Genomic DNA, 17,921 nt, shown 5'->3' on the forward strand with positions numbered 1-17,921 from the left:
GGAGAAATCCCTATGGGGAGACGACTTAAATATGCTGAGTAGGTACTTGGATAAACCATTTGAAAGTGTTTGTTGCTATTTTAAGAGCCCTGAGAAGATTTAGGGGGAGGAAGGGGAGGAGAAGGAGGAGGGCTACTTTCAATCAAAACAAAACTTGGGGGGTTGTTATCTGTCTAAATACCATCACAGAGATGGTTTCTAATGTTAAAAGTTGGTTGTGGATATGTTTTTCAGACTCTGCATGCAACAGCGCTCCTGGATCTGGTCCCAGCTCTCCGAACAACAGCTCCAACAACATCAGTACTGAGAACGGAATTGCGGGATCAGTCACGAGTATCCAAGCAGAGGTACAGATCCTTCCTTCCCTCTGGTTTGTAGCACCCATCAGCTTTGGGGGAGTCTGAGGACTAAACCACACAAAAGGAAAACCCCGACTTGTGACTTGGAGCAGATTTTGGGAATTACCTCTCAGCCTGGAGGATGCCTTATCTGTTTATTAAATCTGTTTTGGACCAGCTCACAGGCAGCTTGTGGTAACTTGCAGTGGCTTTGTAGTGAGGAGAAAGTAAAAATAAAGGGATTCAGCAAGGTCAAATGCAAGTATTTTAGTGTTTGGGGACTTAATTCCTGTATATAGGGTGGATTTATTGTGTGCAGTAGGCTGGTCTAAATATGACCAAACTATAATTGGATTGAAGGGAATGGATTTAAACTTTTCCTCCACAACTGGGGAGCTGAAAGCTTGGTGCCATGTGCTGGTTTATAATTCCATGAACTTTCACCATCACTTGAGGATGCCCAGGGTAGGGTGTTGGCCTGGGTGAGGTGGGGTTGGATTGAGCACAGCAGCTCCTGTGTTCAGCAAGCTGGGAGCCAAGCTTTTCCAAGGGGTCTGGGCCATGTGAGCTGGCTCCCACTATGAACTGTGCCTGTAGAAAACCAGTGTGGTTGTCTGATGTTACTGGTGCATTTCTTTTAATCCAACTTCCCATTAGCTGTTCTCCCTATGAATAGAGTCTGTCTTAACACCAGGGCTCCAAAAACAGGCTGAGGTTTGTTCTCCACAAATATTCCTTTAGAATTGAAAAGGCCTTCTGATGGTGGAAATGTCAGTCCTTACTGCTTTCTAGTTTTGTACAGATTTGCACTTTATTTTTATTTCTAATGTACTGTAACAGTATTTAATATGGGGAAAATGCCTCCTGCTCCACCCTCTTCCCTGCCAAATGATCAGCACACATTCCAGCCACATTAGTCCATTGTAAACCTTGCAGATTTAGGTAATTTGTGTGACGATTAAGATGGTAGGAGGTGGGGGTTTCACTTGCTCCAGGAGGACAAGCACTGAGTTTTGATTTTACTGATCCAGGAGTTGTCAATCTTGCCTGTCCTTAGGAAACTGCAAATTCCCAGTTGCTGCTGATGGAAAAACTAGTGGATTTGACAATTTTTTGTGATATAAACAGAGCAAACAGCTTCCAAAAAGTCCCTGCAGGGGATTGGAATTAGGTGGTCCTTTAAGGTCCCTTCCAGCCCAAACCATTACATGAAGTCAGAGTGAGGTCCTGCAGGTAAATGTGAAGCTGGAGCATCCTCTTCATCCATTTGATTTTTCAACTTAATAATTAGAGCTGATCATCTGGTACTAGACCACCAACACCTAATCAAATGGACACTGACCACAAGAAAAAGTCTTTCCATCAACTGCTTGTAATGCAGCAATTTTTTTACTTAGGCTGAGGCAAAAGCAGTACAAATGATTTGGAAAAAAAACCTGTCCTGCCCAAGCCTTTCCCTTTCCCAAAGAAAAATAACTCTGCATTTTATTTCAGCATTCATGTCATGTAATCCCAGCTAATCCATTGGCCCCTATTTGGGAAAAAAACAAGTGAGGTTTGGTGTCTTTAAAAACCTCTTATTCAGTAGGAGCTGTATGACCTGGGAGCTCAGGTGCTGGAGATTCCTTTAATACCAGTGGACCAGAATTTCCCATGTTCCCACTATTAAATGTTTGGAAATTTGAGTGTTTCTGAAAAGATAATACTGTGTTTCATTCTCAGCTTCATGTTTCACTTTAAATGAGAAGTGTATCTCACTGCTTCTTAGTTTGTTGCATCAGCCCTTGGACCAGGTGTGGAACATAGTGCCCAAGTTCATTATTTGAGTGCCTTCAGTGCTGAAAGACTGCAGCCCTGCCTCCTTTAAAACAGATACTTTCTGTTTTGAAAGACTGTTTTTAAAGGTTTTTTCCTCTCTGAAAGGCACACAGATTGGCTGCCATTGCAGTTGGTACAAGGCTGTAAAAGCTCCTGGAGTACAGCTGCAGAGTGTGCATGCAGAAATGGCTGTTTGCAGTTCAGCCCAGAGATGGGAGCTGTGTGTTTAAAGTGGTGATAATGCTGCCAAATCCCATATGCTCAGAGCATCGAGTCGCTGCGTTCTTCTCTCCTCTGTTTTCTATATCAAATCCCCAGGAGACACTTTGAGGCACAACTCCAGAGTATCGATTGTTCAAAGGGAAAATGGATGTAGTTTTGATTCATTTATGATATCAGTAAAATATTTCATTCCTCTGCTGACAATAAGTATCTTATTTTCAGTGACACACTGACATTATGTAATTTAATTTAAAGCAAAATTACCAGGAGTGCTCAAAAATCACTTGGAAGGAGAAGTGTGTGGGTACAAATAATCACATGGAGAGTCACTTTAGATTAGAGAGAAAAATGAAGTTTTTTTACAATGAGTCTGTTAAAAAAAAAGGCACGGCCTGCCCAGAGAAGCTGTGCTGCCTCATCCCTGGAAGTGTCCACTGTCAGGCTGGATTTTGGATTTGGAGTACCCTGAGACAGTGGGAGCTGTTCCTGCCCATGGCAGGGGGTGGAACATTCTGGCCTCAAACAGTTCCAGGGATGAGACAGCCACGACTTAGGTACAGATTGCTTCATAATAGAATATTGAGTTAAACAAAATCCCCTTTTTCACAGCAGCACCTGAGTTTAACAGACTTCTGTAGAAGTCTTCTTGAAGTCTAAATTCTATTTATGTTTGAAAATCACCTGCAGAGACCTCAGGGTGATCAGAACATGGTTTCCTAACAGGAAAATCAGGCACTTTATTGTAATTTTGATAATGGGTTTTCTAGTGCATATTTCAAATCAGTCTTGTTTAGAAATTAAAGGTATTTTTGCTAAAGTGTTCCTGCTTCAAATGCCTGTAAGATAACTGAGCAAATCTTGCATTTCACCCTGAAAATCAGGAAATAGCTCCATAAATGCAACCTTGAGGCTTTGGATGAAATTTTGAAGTCTGATTTATGCTAACACTAGTAAATAACATAAATTGTCTGTTATTTGCTAAAGAGAAAAACACCAATTGTAAAGCTTTTTTTTTTTTTTCTTTTAAGATAGTTGATTTTACCTTTAAAAAGGCAATTTCTTGAGAAGAGCAAGTACCAAGGGAATAGCACATAGCTGTTCCAGGGGAGGCTTAGGCTGGAGATCAGGGAAAGGTTCTTCCCCCAGAGGGTGCTGGGCACTGCCCAGGCTCCCCAGGGAATGGGCACGGCACCAAGGCTGCCAGAGCCCAAGGAGCGCTTGGACACCTCGGGATGCACAGAGTGGGATTGCTGGGGTGTCTGTGCAGTTCTGGAGGCTCTGTGTTCTTGTCCCTGTGGGTGCTGTGTCCTGGCAGGCTCTGTCGATGGGCTTTCATCAGGGCCCCGTTCCCACTCTCCTTTCCAGACCAGCCTGGCTCACAGGCTCGTGAACCGCGAGGGCTCTGTGACACAGCTCCCACTCTACACCTCGCCCTCGCTGCCCAACATCACGCTAGGACTGCCTGCCACCGGCCCCTCCAGCGTAAGTGGGGCTGGGATCAGCCCTTGGGGTGTCAGTGGGGCTGGGATCAGTCTCTGGGATGTCAGTGGGGCTGGGATCAGTCCCTGGGATGTCAGTGAGGCTGGGATCAGCCCCTGGGGTGTCAGTGGGGCTGGGATCAGTCTCTGGGATGTCAGTGGGGCTGGGATCAGTCCCTGGGATGTCAGTGGGGCTGGGATCAGTCCCTGGGGTGTCAGTGGGGCTGGGATCAGTCTCTGGGATGTCAGTGGGGCTGGGATCAGTCTCTGGGATGTCAGTGGGGCTGGGATCAGTCTCTGGGATGTCAGTGGGGCTGGGATCAGTCCCTGGGATGTCAGTGGGGCTGGGATCAGTCTCTGGGATGTCAGTGGGGCTGGGATCAGTCTCTGGGATGTCAGTGGGGCTGGGATCAGTCTCTGGGGTGTAAGTGGGGCTGGGATCAGTCTCTGGGATGTCAGTGGGGCTGGGATCAGTCCCTGGGATGTCAGTGGGGCTGGGATCAGTCTCTGGGATGTCAGTGGGGTGGGGATCGGCCCCTGGGATGTCAGTGGGGCTGGGATCAGTCTTTGGGATGTCAGTGGGGCTGGGATCAGCCCCTGGGATGTCAGTGGGGCTGGGATCAGCCCCTGGGGTGTCAGCAGGGTGGGGATCGGCCCCTGGGATGTCAGTGGGGCTGGGATCAGTCTTTGGGATGTCAGTGCGGCTGGGATCAGCCCCTGGGATGTCAGTGGGGCTGGGATCAGCCCCTGGGGTGTCAGCAGGGTGGGGATCGGCCCCTGGGATGTCAGTGGGGCTGGGATCAGCCCCTGGGGTGTCAGCAGGGTGGGGATCGGCCCCTGGGATGTCAGTGGGGCTGGGATCAGTCTCTGGCATGTCAGTGAGGCTGGGATCAGTCTCTGGCATGTCAGTGGGGTGGGGATCAGCCCCTGGGGTGTCAGCAGGGGAGGGATCAGTCTCTGGGATGTCAGTGAGGCTGGGATCAGTCTCTGGGATGTCAGTGGGGCTGGGATCAGTCTCTGGGATTTCAGTGGGGCTGGGATCAGTCCCTGGGATGTCAGTGGGGCTGGGATCAGCCCCTGGCATGTCTCCTAACCCCCTGTGCCGTGTGCATTTGCAGGCAGGACAAGCGCAGCAGGACGCGGAGAGGCTCGCAATTCCAGCCTTACAGCAGCGGATCTCCTTATTCCCTGGCACTCACCTCACACCCTACCTGAGCACTACAGCGTTGGAGAGGGATGGGGGAACTGCACACAACCCTCTCCTGCAGCACATGGTCCTACTGGAACAGCCAACTGCACAAACGCCCCTGGTCACAGGTGAGCACTCTGGGGGCAGCCCTCGGGCACCTGGAAAAAAGAAGAAACCATCAGGGATCTGTTGGCTTGTTGTCAAGGCAGCCTCAAAGTCCTGCATTACCTCTACATGCCACAGGTTGAACATAAAACCTTTGTTATTCATTGATTAGTGGTGATTTTTCCAAAATCAGATCTCCCACCTCATTTTGGTGAGATGAAAATAAATACTGTTATTCCATCAGAACAGCAAAAGTTGGTTGGTAAAAGCTGAGAACACTATTTGTTTAGGGTTCTGACCAGTTCAGATCAAAGTGAGGGCAAAACCATTGCACCTTAATGATTCCTGTTTTCCATGGATGGATTCTATTCCATGAAAGTATGAAAAGCACACATTTAGAAAATCACAGGTTAAAACGCTTCCTTTCCACCATTAGTATAAATAGCAAAACCATGGCAATATCAGCTGCCTCCCAGCAGATTGTATTTGTTTGTGTGCGTTCCCTTTCCAGGGTGTTAATTGCCATGAATCACTCCCGGGGCTGCGTTTTCAGAATGAACTACCTGTGGGAAGGCCTGTGGCTGTAAATAAGCTGGATTCAAAACATTAATTCCCACTGGGATATGTTCCTGGTTTCCTGTGTGTGGTGCTGGGACAGAGGATGTTCTGCCTCAGTTACTGACGTGTTGGTTTTCCTTCCCTTCCTTCCATTTCTATTGGAAGTTCTTGGGAGGCGTCAGCCCCTGCAGCATTGCAGCTCGTGGCTGGTTGTACATCCAAACCCCAGGAATATCCACGAGCTTGGGGTAAGCTCCCCAGATATGGGGAGGCTGATGCAGAGAAGTGTGTTTGCTTCCCTCAGTTTCCAGCATACTGTGTTTACTTCCAAGCTAATTCCTTCTACTCCACCTGCTCCGTGTGGGGCTTTCTGAGTGAGTACAGCGTGTTACAGCCCAACACGCAGGAGAAGGAGCCAGCACAGAGAAACAAGGAGAAACACACGTTCCAGAGGCAGCAGCTGAGAGGCAGCGAGCTCACACATGATCCCCAAAGCATTGAGTGCACCAGCTGCCAAGCTGCAGCTAATATTTGGAAACTCCTTGGAAATAAAATGGAGTTTATTAGGATTCTGCTGGAGAGCCTTGAGTTCTGGAGATAGTCCTCTGACAGCTGCAGAATTAGCCATGATGGCTCTCTCTGGGCTGGAAGGTAGACATGGCCAGTTTGGGAAGCTGGACTAGAATTCCTTAGCTGTGCCATTCCTCTTTGGAATGGTTACTCTGGTAGTATCCTCCATGTTGTGATACATGTCCTGATGTTCCTTATTCCTGATGGAACATACTCAGGGCTTGAAGCAGCCTGGGACAGTGGAAGGTGTCCCTGCCCATGGCAGGGGGTGGAATGACATGAGTTTTAAGATCCCTCCCAAGCCCAGCCGTCCCAGGATTCTGTGAACATGAACCTTGTCCATTGCTTTGGAGGAAGGTAGTCTTCCAAAATATCTGCTGCAAGCTCTGTTGTCTGATTTGAACTTTTGGGAGGAGGAGCTGTGCTCTCAGGGAAAAGGAGCACATCTTTCCCAATTATCCATGTATTCATATGCAGACCTGTGTGTGTACACACCGACATCTGCAGGAACATGCATTTATTTAAAATCAAATACCCTTTCACATGATCTCTTTCAGAAAAAGCAGAGTGGGAGAAACTCTGTGAGTCTACTGAGAAAGGAGGCTTTCCCATGAGTCAGCTCCTTCTGCGTAGGGCAGTTCTGTGAATTGGTGGGAAAGGAGGTCCCATCCTAGGACACAAATGCCAAGGTGTTTCTAATCCTCAGCATCCAGCTGGCTGTGGACTTCTGGGCAGCTTCTCCCTCTCCTAAACCAAAGCCTGAGGAGAGCAGAGGGCTTCTTGCCCAAAAGTGACTGCAGCCCTAGCCACACTAGGGAGGCAGCTGGTTCCTGCAGCTTGAATTGAACCTGGGATCAGTCCCTAAACCAAGGTGAGCTGTGAGGTTTAAACTTCTCCAGACCAATGTGGTCATATGTAGCGACAGAAAGGTCAGTAAGGTGTTGCTGGTTTCAAGAAATGTTTCCAGAGGGTCTCTGAGTCACCAAGCAAACACAGAATTTAAACCAAGCGAAGCATTGCTCCGTGCAGTGGTGATTAATTTATCTGCTCTCCCTCAAGGAAGCTCCAGCTGTAGATGGCGAGGTGGCTGGGTTTGTCATGGTATCACTGTCACCATCAGCGTTACTCAACAGCCGTTTTCTCCCTTCCTTTCTTCTTCCTTTTGTTTCTCCTCTGCTGTTTTTTCCTCCATATTATCTTCAGACTGGTATCTTTCAGGACTGCCGCTGCACGCACAGCCCCTGGTGGGTGGAGAGAGGGTCTCCCCTTCGATCCACAAGCTGCGGCAGCACCGCCCGCTCGGGCGCACCCAGTCTGCTCCCCTGCCCCAGAACGCCCAGGCCCTCCAGCAGCTGGTGATCCAGCAGCAGCACCAGCAGTTCCTGGAAAAACACAAACAGCAGTTCCAGCAGCAGCAGCTGCACATCAACAAGGTAGGCACAAAGTTTGCAATGCCTTTTTACCTCCACAGCATCTTCAAGTGCATGATTTCTGGGTCCCTAGTGCAGGTGTGTTTGTGGGCTCTACCTCCAACATCCCTGGGTCTGTCATCCTTGGACCTCTCATCCTTGGACCTCTCTCAGGCATGACAACGCCAGGATGTATTTGTGAGGGAAGTTACTCAGATACACTGAAATGTTTGCTGAAAAGCTGAGAGACTTAGGAGCCTTCACCTGGAGAAGAGGAAGCTCCAGGGAAAGTTCAGAGCCCCTTCTGTGCCTTAAGGGCTCCAGTTGAGCTGGAGAGGGACTGGGGACAAGGGATGGAGGGACAGGACACTGGGAATGGCTTTCCACTGCCAGAGAGCAGGGATAGATGGGATATTGGGAAGAAACTGTTCCATGTGAGAGTGGGCAGGCCCTGGCACAGGGTGCCCAGAGCAGCTGTGGCTGCCCCTGGATCCCTGGCAGTGTCCAAGGCAAGATTGGATGGGGGCTTGGAGCAACCTGGGCTAGTGGAAGGTGTCCCTGCCCATGGTAGGGGATGGAACTGCATCGTCTCTAAGATTCTTTCCCACCCAGACCATTCTGGGATTTGTACTGTTGGGAGGCTTTCTAAACACTCCTCCCGAGGAGCTTCAGTGGAGGCTTTCCTTAGGACAGCAGTAATTCCAGCAGCAGGTCTGGGGACAGGACAAGCCCCTGGCAGGCGGCCGTTCAGATCACTGCTGTTTCATTTACGGCAGAGATTCCTCCAAATATTTCCACTGTTCCAGTCCTTTGAGAAGACACAACTTCTGAGGGCTGGATCAAGGAGTGGAATTAGCCACAACCCCCCACCACACACACACCACCCTCAAAGCCTTGTTTATGGGCCGGGGCTGAGGCAGGATGATTACACAAGTCACTGACGTCAATGCTGTCCTCCTGGAGTGCTGCCACCACGGGTGCCAGCCCTGGCCTCGGCTCAGCCCTGCACACAGGGCCCTGGGGAGCTGCTGCTCCATGGGATCCCATTTCCTCCCCCCTCCAAACACTCTCTGGGACCAGGGCCATGGGGTGCGGGGCAGTGAGTTGGGGCTCTTTGTTCAGGGAAGTTGTCAGCTGGAGGGATTTTTTGTTCAAGGTGTTTAAAGCTTTTCCAAAGCCTTGGATGTGACGTATCCACTGAGCTCATTCAGACTTTCTCCTGGGCCCCCCAGGAGCTGGAGAGCCATTGGAGCACTCTGACTTCCAGCTTTGTCCATCGCTCTTCACTGCAAAATCAGTCAGAGAGAGTTTAATTAAACTGATTTCCCTGTGTTTGATTTATAGGAGTCACAAGTTAAAATCACTTCAGTGCTAGTGCTGCATGCATTGATAGCTTTATCCTGTGAGATAGCATCCAGGTGTTGACATGGGAAAAGACTTTTCCCAGATTTGGGATATTTTAGGACCTTCGTGTGTGTAGGAGAGTTAAGGGCAGGACTAAAAATAAAATAAAATATTATTTCACTATTAACAGGACCGCTAGCACTGCCTGTTAATTTTTTTATTTGCGGATTTCTCATAAATAATACTCCTGAAGTACTTTATATATTTATATACTCATAAATCAAGCCTTTCCTAATTTAATGTGATTTTCCAAATATTGAGATTTTGACCCTAAACATTGCCTGTTAGGTGTCTGCAGTGGATGAAATTTTTGAGGGGACTGCAGCCAAAACAAGTCTTGCTGTTTCCAGGGAAGCAACTAAGGAAAAATGTGATGTTTTACATGAAAATATTAAGAATAATTATCTGAGAATAATAAGCTGTGGCTGCCCCTGGATCCCTGGGTGTGTGGAAGTGTGGAAGTGTCCCAGGCGAGGCTGGGTGGGGCTTGGAGCAACGTGGGATAGTGGAAGGTGTCCCTACCCATGGCAGAGGGGTGGAATGGGATGAATTTAAGATACCTTCTAACTCAAACCATTCTGTGATACTCATTGAACTGATATTCCACCATCAGCCTGTGCTTTTGTTTCCCACCTTTTTTTGCATGTTTAATGTTTGAAAGGGAAGTGCCAGGGGAGGTTTAGGTTGGAAAAAGTCAGAAAAAATTTCTGCATTGAAAGGGTGGTCAGGCATTGGCACAGGTTGCCCAGGCAGTGGAGGAGCCACCATCCCTGGAAGTGTTCAGATGACCTGTGGATGTGGCACTTGGGGACAGAGTTTGGGGTGGGTTTGGCAATGCTGGGGAAACAGTTGGACTCGATGGTCTTAAAGGGCTTTTGCAATCTTAAGGATTCTGTGATTTGTAATATCAGAAGAAGTTTTGCTCCAAGCCCCATCCAGCCTTGCAGGTGGGTTTTCTCTCTCCTCCAGGCACAAAAGCTCCACAGTCTCCAGGTCCTTCCAGCTGTAGGACTGAGGCTGCCTCAAACAGATATTTTTCCCCTGTTGTTGCATCATTTCGGCGGGGGGTGGAAAAACAGATCAAGAGATTTCTGTAGGCTTTGCCAGGCACTCTAGTGCCCAAGTCAGCCTCTCCCATCATCCCTTATCATCTCTTGTTTCTCCTTAGTCTATAAAAGTTAAAAATCAGAACCCAAAGGGAATACGAGAAGAGCCATGTTGAGTCAAATGAGTTCAGCCTTTATCATCCTTTTTTTTTCTTTTCCCTGTTTTTTACTCATTTTCATCAAAGCTGCGTTTCCAGCTGTCCAAGAGTTATTCTGTTTCTTCCTTGAGTTCGTCCTTCCCCTCCAGAGGGAGGAAAGAGAGGATTCTGCTGACTCCTGCACATCAGGGCATTGTCAGGGCTGAGCTGACAACCCTCCTTTGCTCCCTGGCTCCTCTCTCCCTCTGGCTTTCCTGCTGTGCCACCCCACCCGTGGGGATCAGGGTCCCATCCAGCCCAGACCATCCAGCCCAGGCCATTCTGGGATTCCATAGTTTATCTGCAGGGGCTCCTCATTGATCTCTGATGCATAAATAGATATCTCTGACCTGCTGGTAGGACCTTCAAGGTCTTCAGCGTCCCAGGAACTTGCCACTGTGGTGAAAGATGTCCTGGAGAAGATGGTATGGAGTGATGGGCATGGCTATGCTCAGACGTTGGATTTGATGGTCTTGGAGGTCTTTCCCAGCCTTATTGATTCTGTGGTTCTGTTTATCACATCTACTGGACAAATCCAATGCCAGCTGAAATGTCACTAGCGAAAAATGCAGCTTTTTTTCCCCTCACGAAATGTTCCACAGAAAAATGATGAACTCTTTGGTTTCCCCTGTATTTATGACCTGAATTTACTATGTGGTTTTTTTTTTTTTCTGTGGGTTTTTTTAGTTCATATTTTGGTTTTTTTCTGGGGTTTGGTTTTGGATTTTTGGTGTTTTTCTTTTTTTTTTTTTTTTGGTGGTTTTTTTTTTTGTTTGTTTGTTTTTGTTTGTTTGTTTTTCTTTTTTTGTTAGTTTTCTTTTTTGTTTCTTTTTTTTTTTTTTTAATTTCTGTTCTTTGTATTTCAAAGCTGTGGAGGAGAAATCTTGCCAGCTGCATGGAGCCTTTTAAAACTGCTTGTGACTAGAGAGCTGTAATTTATTCTGGAGTGAAGTCGTTATCTGCCCAAGGCTGGAGAGGCAGTGCTTGTGACAGCCAGAGGCCACTGGGTATGAAAACAAAGGAGTAACCTTGTGGCAGAGGAAGCCAGAGAGCTAATTAAGGGATGGAGAGGTTATTTATGGTGCTTTGTGCTTACTATTTCAGCAATATTTACAAGCATTCTCAATACTACCATTACAGCCAGCCCCTCACACTTTTATTCCCTCAGATTTTAAGTTGCATGAGCACGTGCTCATAAAACTGCACAAATTGAAGATTTTTAGGGAGTTTGGATGGGCCTGGCATGCAGATATTAGATGGATTATGTGGAATGTGTCTTCCCTGCAGTATCTTCCTTTAAGGGAAGGTTGCAACAGCTGGAACTGGTGACAGAGCAGAGGTTGCCTTTGCCAACAGAATGTGTGAAATGCCCTTGGCATTGACCATTTGGTCTTCTCAGCCTTCACCGTGGTTGTCATTTAATTCTTACATTTTTAAGGAATAGGAATAATTTAAAACTTCCAGGGAATTACATTGCCTCTCATTCCTATTAGGTATGACAATGGCACTGTAAGTTATTTTTCCCAGCAATTACCTTGTGCAGTTCAGAAGTTCAAAGGCATTAAGTTCAAAAGCTTGAGACCTTTGATCGAAGCAGGGAAAAAAACCCAAAAAACCAAGCAGCAAATGGTTTGTGATAATTTAATTCTCTTTAAAACAGATAATATTCATCAAGCCTAAGAGGGCTTAAATAAAATCGGTAGAAGAACTTATAGCTTAATGTCATTTGGTTATTCAATGTGTATTATAAGGAATGAAACTGGGGTGGGGGCAGGAGGAACCTCACAAAACTCCCTGGGGAGTTTTGACCCCTGAATCTTTGCAGGAACCTCCTGAGGTCACTGCGGGCAGTGTCCCTCCTCTAACAGGTTGACCAAGGATCTCCAAGGATGGAGACTCCAGAACCTCTCTGAACAACCTGTTCAAGTGTTTGACCAACTTCACAGGAAAAAAAAAAAAACAACAGTTTTATTGTGTTCAGAAGGAATTTTATAGGTTTTAATTTGTGCTCATGGCCTCCTGTCCCATCACCTGTGAGTGCAACACTTGAGAGTCCCATGGACTTAAAGATATCCAGGTCTTTTAAGTGTTTAAGTGTTACCTAAACCTGGCAATTCCTTCACCAAGTGAAATTTTCTGTGTTCGAGACTTTTCCTCTGGTGTCAGACTCCTGGGAATCCTGAAGGATTATCTTAAATATGGTATTAATTTTATCTCATGTGCCACCAAGTGCCTTCCTTCATTCAGCAGTGGCACCAGGATCTCCTTAGCCTTCCTCTTTTCTTTATTTTTCTTTTTATTTCTTTTCTTTTCCTCTCTCCTCTTCATGTGCCTTGCTAGATTCAACTCCATTCCTGCCTTCTGCCTTGCTTAGGTTATATGGCAGTCTTCCTTCCTGCTTTTGGGAGGAAAAAAGGCTTAATTCCAGATTGGAGCCACTGTTCTTCAAAGAGCAAGTTACTGACAAATAGTTCCTCCTCCTGCATGTGTTCAATAACCATGTTTTGATTTAGCTTTATTAGATTTAAAATCAATATTGCTTACCATACGGATGACCTAATCCTCATTAAACCTTGCCCTGACAACTTTCAAAGTGCAGCAGTTTCTTTATAAGCCTGTGAAACAGGGGCAGCCTGTGCTCTTTGAAAGGGAGGAAGTAGATTGGTTTTCCTACACTGGAGTTAACAGGTCACATTTAGGGTTTTTTTTTATATCCCAAATAAAAATCATAGGCAGTCTGAGACAGAGAACTGTGAGTTTTATCTTGCCAAAGAACTTAAAAAATTCTGAGTGAATTACAGTGAAAATTAAATTGTTCCTTTAGGTTTAGGAGCTCCTTTCCGAGATGTTTACTGTGTCTGTTTAGGAAGGTCAGGTTAGAACAATGCTGCTCTTGAGGTTTGCTCTCGGCTGCATGTCCTGAGTTTCCTCTTAAACAGCTCCATAACAGTACAGATTTTCAAGTAATCATTATTTCAGCCTCATGGAAAAATTCAGGGAGTGATTCGAGGTGATGTTGAGCAAACAGGCAGCAAAAGCCCTGTTGGAGGGTTTGTGTCCCCTGTATTCTTTCAGAGTTTAATTGTCAGACATCTCGATGGTTGCTCTGCGGGTTTGTGAATGGAGTAGCATCTGGAGGCGTGCAGGAACAAGAGGCTCTTACTCTTTCAGAGGGAAGATGAAGTGGAAAATAAGGGGGTGTCATTACTTGGGACACGGGATTTCAGAGCCCTTGACGCCAAGGTTACCCTGACCTTTCCCTGCATTGTTGTGGGCCTGGAGAGTGAGACAATAACTCAGAACTGCTCCTTCCCGTGAGCCTGGAGAGCAGAGTGAGCTTTCCACGTGGGGGGAAGCAGCTCTCAGATAGCTTGGGGTTCTTGCAGATCATCTCCAAACCCACGGAGCCGGCGCGGCAGCACGAGAGCCACCCCGAGGAGACGGAGGAGGAGCTGCGGGAGCACCAGGCCCTGCTGGAGGAGCCCTATGGCGAGCGGGCCACGGGCCAGAAGGAGCCCCCGGCGCTGGCCAGCGTGGTGCAGGTCAAGCAGGAGCCCATCGAGAGCGACGAGGAGGAGGCAGAGCCGCAGCAGGAGCTGGAGTCTGGCCAGAGGCAGGCGGAGCAGGAGCTGCTCTTCCGCCAGGTCTGGCACTTGGGTCGTTGTAAGACGTGGATTCGGGCTGCTCTGAGGGAAGCCAGCTCCCGAGGGTTGGCCCTTACAGGAACCTGATGTAAGATCAGGTGATTCCTTCCCTGGAGTCACCTGCCAGCTGGCAAACCCGAGGGAGTGGGGTCTGGATCACCTGCACAAAACACAGTCACTGTGTTTACTGAGCCATTGAGCCACTTCCATGGGTGTTTATTTGGGAAGATCAAGTGTACCCTATCATTTCTGAGCACTAGCCACCAGCAGAAGACTGCATTTTGGTTTAATGATTTAAAACTAATTTCACCAGAGAAAGACTGAACAGGGGACAAGTGGAGGGTGTTCCTATTTGAGAATTAGAGATCCTGGAGCCTCCAGCCAGGCTCACTTTTGAGGGAAAACACCCAAGGCTTGTGGATTGCAGGTGATAAATAAAATAACAAGAGAGCACAGTGTAATGGTGCTGGTCCATGTCCTCCAGGAATGTCATTGGGATGTTGCTCAGGAGCTACATTTGCCCAGGAAAGCTGCGGCCACCTCATCCCTGGAAGTGTCCAAGCCCAGGTTGGATGGGGCTTAGAGCAACCTGAGATAGCGGAAGATGTCCCTGCAGATGGCAGAGATGAGCTTTAAGGCCCAAACCATCCTGGGATTTTCTAATTCTGTGTTGCTGATGACGCACAATTATCAGTAATACCGTACCTCTGAAGGTGAAGCCTCTCCACCTTAATCCTGAATCCATGGTCACACCTCAGGAGTTTTAAAAATAGTATGTCCTTTGCAACTGTTTTGCATCAAAGCAGGAGGGAATTTATAGAGGAAATAGGATGGAACAGCCATCCCTTCTGACCAGGAGCCTGTCCAGCTGATGGTGTGGCTGCACAGAGAACCAGCTCTTTGGTTCCCCAGTTCAGAGCTTCCTCTCCAGGCTGGGATCTAGCTGAGGGGGACTTGTTCCATGGCCTGGACTGTTTCACTGTTAAATGTCCCAGAGCAGTGGGGTGGGAGCACAGGGGGAGGAAGATGAGGGAGTTGTGGGGGAGGATGGAGCTGCCCCTGGCAGTGACCTTGTCAGTGTGCACCAGGCTCAGGCTGGGGCTCTGTGTGTTGTGCCTGTCTGAATTGGCCCTAGAAACGTCACATCTTCCTTTGCCTGCATGCAAGGGACAGGAGTCCAAGCCTGAGAGCCTTCAAAAACCCTTTTGGGAAGGACCTTTCAGCAACTGTCTCCTTCTCTTGCCCACAGCAAGCCCTGCTCCTGGAGCAGCAGCGGATTCACCAGCTGAGGAACTACCAGGCGTCGCTGGAGGCAGCTGGCATGCCCGTGTCCTTCGGGGGACACCGGCCCCTGTCCCGGGCACAGTCCTCCCCCGCCTCGGCCACCTTCCCCATGTCCGTGCAGGAGCCACCCACTAAGCCAAGGTTCACAACAGGTGAGCTTTTTGGGGGCTCTGGGCTGTGGGGGGCTCTGGTGAGTGGTTTATTTTACCCTGAGCTGTTCTGTGAGGGCATGGAAAAGGGGGAATGGCTTTAGGCTGGGAATAGGGTTAAATGGGATACTGGAAGGAAATCCTTCCCTTTGAAGGTTATAAGGTTGCCCAGAACAGCTGTGCCAGCCCCATCCCTGGAAGTGTCTAGGGATATGCCAGGGCCCAGGGCTTGGGGCACTGTGGGATAGTGAAAGGTGTCCCTGCCCTACCCACAAGGTGAGCTTTAAGGTCTTTCCCAACCCAAACCATTCCATGGTGATGATTCTATGATTTTCTTCCCCATCCTTGCAAATCCATAAGCGTGGGCTCTGCATCTCATCCCCATTTGGGTACTCCATAACATCCTGCCTTCCTGAGGATGGCAGACTGAGTCATCCCTGTTGTCCTGCTTGTCCCTTCTGCTGAGCAAAAATACCCTGCACACAGCACAGCCCTGGAGCTGTGTGTCTCCGGGCAGACAGAGCCAGTCCCAGGGTGTGACAGAGCTGATTTAGAGGCAAGGCAGGGAGAGCCAGTGCTCCTGAAGGACAGAGTGCCAAATGCAATGCTGGCTCTCTTTCCTCCACCTTCTCCAGTCCCTCCATAATCTCATGCCATCAGTTATCCGCTCCAGACTCCCTGCCAGCCTCCCCTCCTCTTGTTGCACAGGAGTCTATGCCTGCAGATTGGGAAAAACGAGGTGAGGTGGTGATTTCAACTTGTCTTGAGGAGACACAGAGCCCAAAGGAGGTTTGCTTACATGTGGAGGAAAATTATGAGTGCAATCCTGCATTTGTATGGTGGAAAGCACAAGTGCAGAATAGGTGTTGATCCCCGTCCCTTGGAAGTGTTCACAGCCAGGATGGAGCAGCCTGGGATAGTGGAAAGTGTCCCTGCCAATGGCAGGGGCGGAACAAAATGCGCTTTAAGGTCTCTCCCAGCCCAAACCACCCTGGAATTCTGTGATCTCCCCACCAAGATTAAAAGCGAAAAACTTAATTGTTCTTCCTGTATCCTGACAGCCAACTTTTCTACTCCAAAATCCTTTCTGCTTTTTCAGTGCCCTTAGCAACAGCCCAAAGTTGATTTTGCATGCAACTCCTGAAGCCCTGTGCTGGGTGATGAGGACTGATTTTGAAATCCGCCTTCTTCCCCAAATGTCGAGCTCTTCACATTTACTTTGTGAATGAACAGTTTGCAACGTGATGTGTTCCCTGGGAGAAGGAAATGGAAAAGGGGGAGGAGGGAAATCCACAATGCCCAAATAAGAGCGACTTACAATGTTAGTTCCCTTTCACTTCTGCTTTTATTCCATTTTTAACCTACACTTTTTGCATCACTCTGTTCAGTGCTGTGAATTGGGTTTATTTTCAGGCCCTGGTGGTGTAGTAAGAGTGGCATGTTCAGTGCTCCTCAGCTTCTGGCTGCAGGCAGGATGGGAAGCATGTGCTGTCACTTCTGGAAGAACCCAGGAAAGGGCTCAAGTTTTGCAAATCAGCCCTTTAAAGTCCCTACTTGTTAACTTTTAACCCAGAATTTCAGCAGAACTGCATTTCTAATGCAGTTGGTTCTGGCCAGATTAAAAGATTTTGGCTTTTGCCAAGGGTGCAAGGAAATGTCCCCTGGCTCAGGGGGGACAAAAGAGTTCAAGATGAAACTTGAGCTTCTAATACACTTAACCCCAAACCTTGGGGCTTTAAAAACAAGGACGCCTGGCCCTGCTTGAAGGGATTATTCATTCCTTCTCTTTCTTCCCTCCTCCTCGTCCTCTGCTGGTATTGAAGCTGCCCAATCAATCACATGCAAGACTCTGAACATAACAATAAATAACATTTCCTACCAGAGGATCTATGTTTGACTCAGATCTGTGTCTCTGAATTTCATTCAAAATTGCAGGCAGCAGTAAGAGTGCAGATTTGAGAGCTGTGCTGCTTGGAAAAGATGCTGTTCCAGTATCAGGATTTATTTTCCTCTGAGGCAGGGTTTGATAAACTAAAAATAAGAGGTGGAATATCACATGGCTTTTATCCAGCACAGCAGAGAGTGCTGATGTGCAGAATGCAGGTAGTTCACCTGTAAAATACCATTTTCACAGTATTTATCCACGTTAAGATTCCAATGGCTTGACTTTTCCCTTTAATTTCTGCATTTATGCTGGATGAATGAAGAAGGAAAAACATAATAAAATCAAGCATTGACTGGCACTAATTAAGGTGCAAAGCATAAAGGTAAGGCCTCTGTACTAGTCCTAAAACTAGTCCTAGGTCTGGTTTAATTAGCCTGCACTGTCTGCATAGGAGAGGCAGGGAAAAAAAGCCCACTGCCATGCGCATGAAAGCAGGAGGAAGGGGAGGAAAGGCATTTCAGCTGCTGAGCATGTGTGTGAGTTGAATTGCCTCATGTTTTGTTGGAGTTGTCCACAGTGGCATATCGGAGATTATGTTTCTGGAGGTGGATACTAAAGCTTAATC

At 47.8% G+C, this 17,921-nt stretch overlaps 1 protein-coding gene across 7 annotated transcripts in view; it reads left to right on the top strand.

Annotated features, from left to right (window-relative positions):
* The window catches only part of HDAC4 (histone deacetylase 4), a 177,170-nt gene that overhangs the window by 123,631 nt on the left and 35,618 nt on the right, over window positions 1–17,921 (top strand). For 4 of the 7 annotated variants that reach the window (XM_030276973.4, XM_030276974.4, XM_072931951.1 and 1 more), the window contains exons 9-14: window positions 235–347; window positions 3,744–3,860; window positions 4,975–5,173; window positions 7,482–7,711; window positions 13,721–13,978; window positions 15,228–15,414. In XM_030276973.4, the coding sequence (XP_030132833.1) occupies window positions 235–347; window positions 3,744–3,860; window positions 4,975–5,173; window positions 7,482–7,711; window positions 13,721–13,978; window positions 15,228–15,414 (1,104 nt within the window). The remainder of the gene's footprint in view (window positions 1–234; window positions 348–3,743; window positions 3,861–4,974; window positions 5,174–7,481; window positions 7,712–13,720; window positions 13,979–15,227; window positions 15,415–17,921) is intronic. The other 3 variants (XM_030276977.4, XM_030276978.4, XM_072931954.1) reach the window with 1 other exon arrangement.

Source organism: Taeniopygia guttata, chromosome 7 (assembly GCF_048771995.1).
Source record: "Taeniopygia guttata chromosome 7, bTaeGut7.mat, whole genome shotgun sequence".
Taxonomy (NCBI): Eukaryota; Metazoa; Chordata; class Aves; order Passeriformes; family Estrildidae; genus Taeniopygia; species Taeniopygia guttata.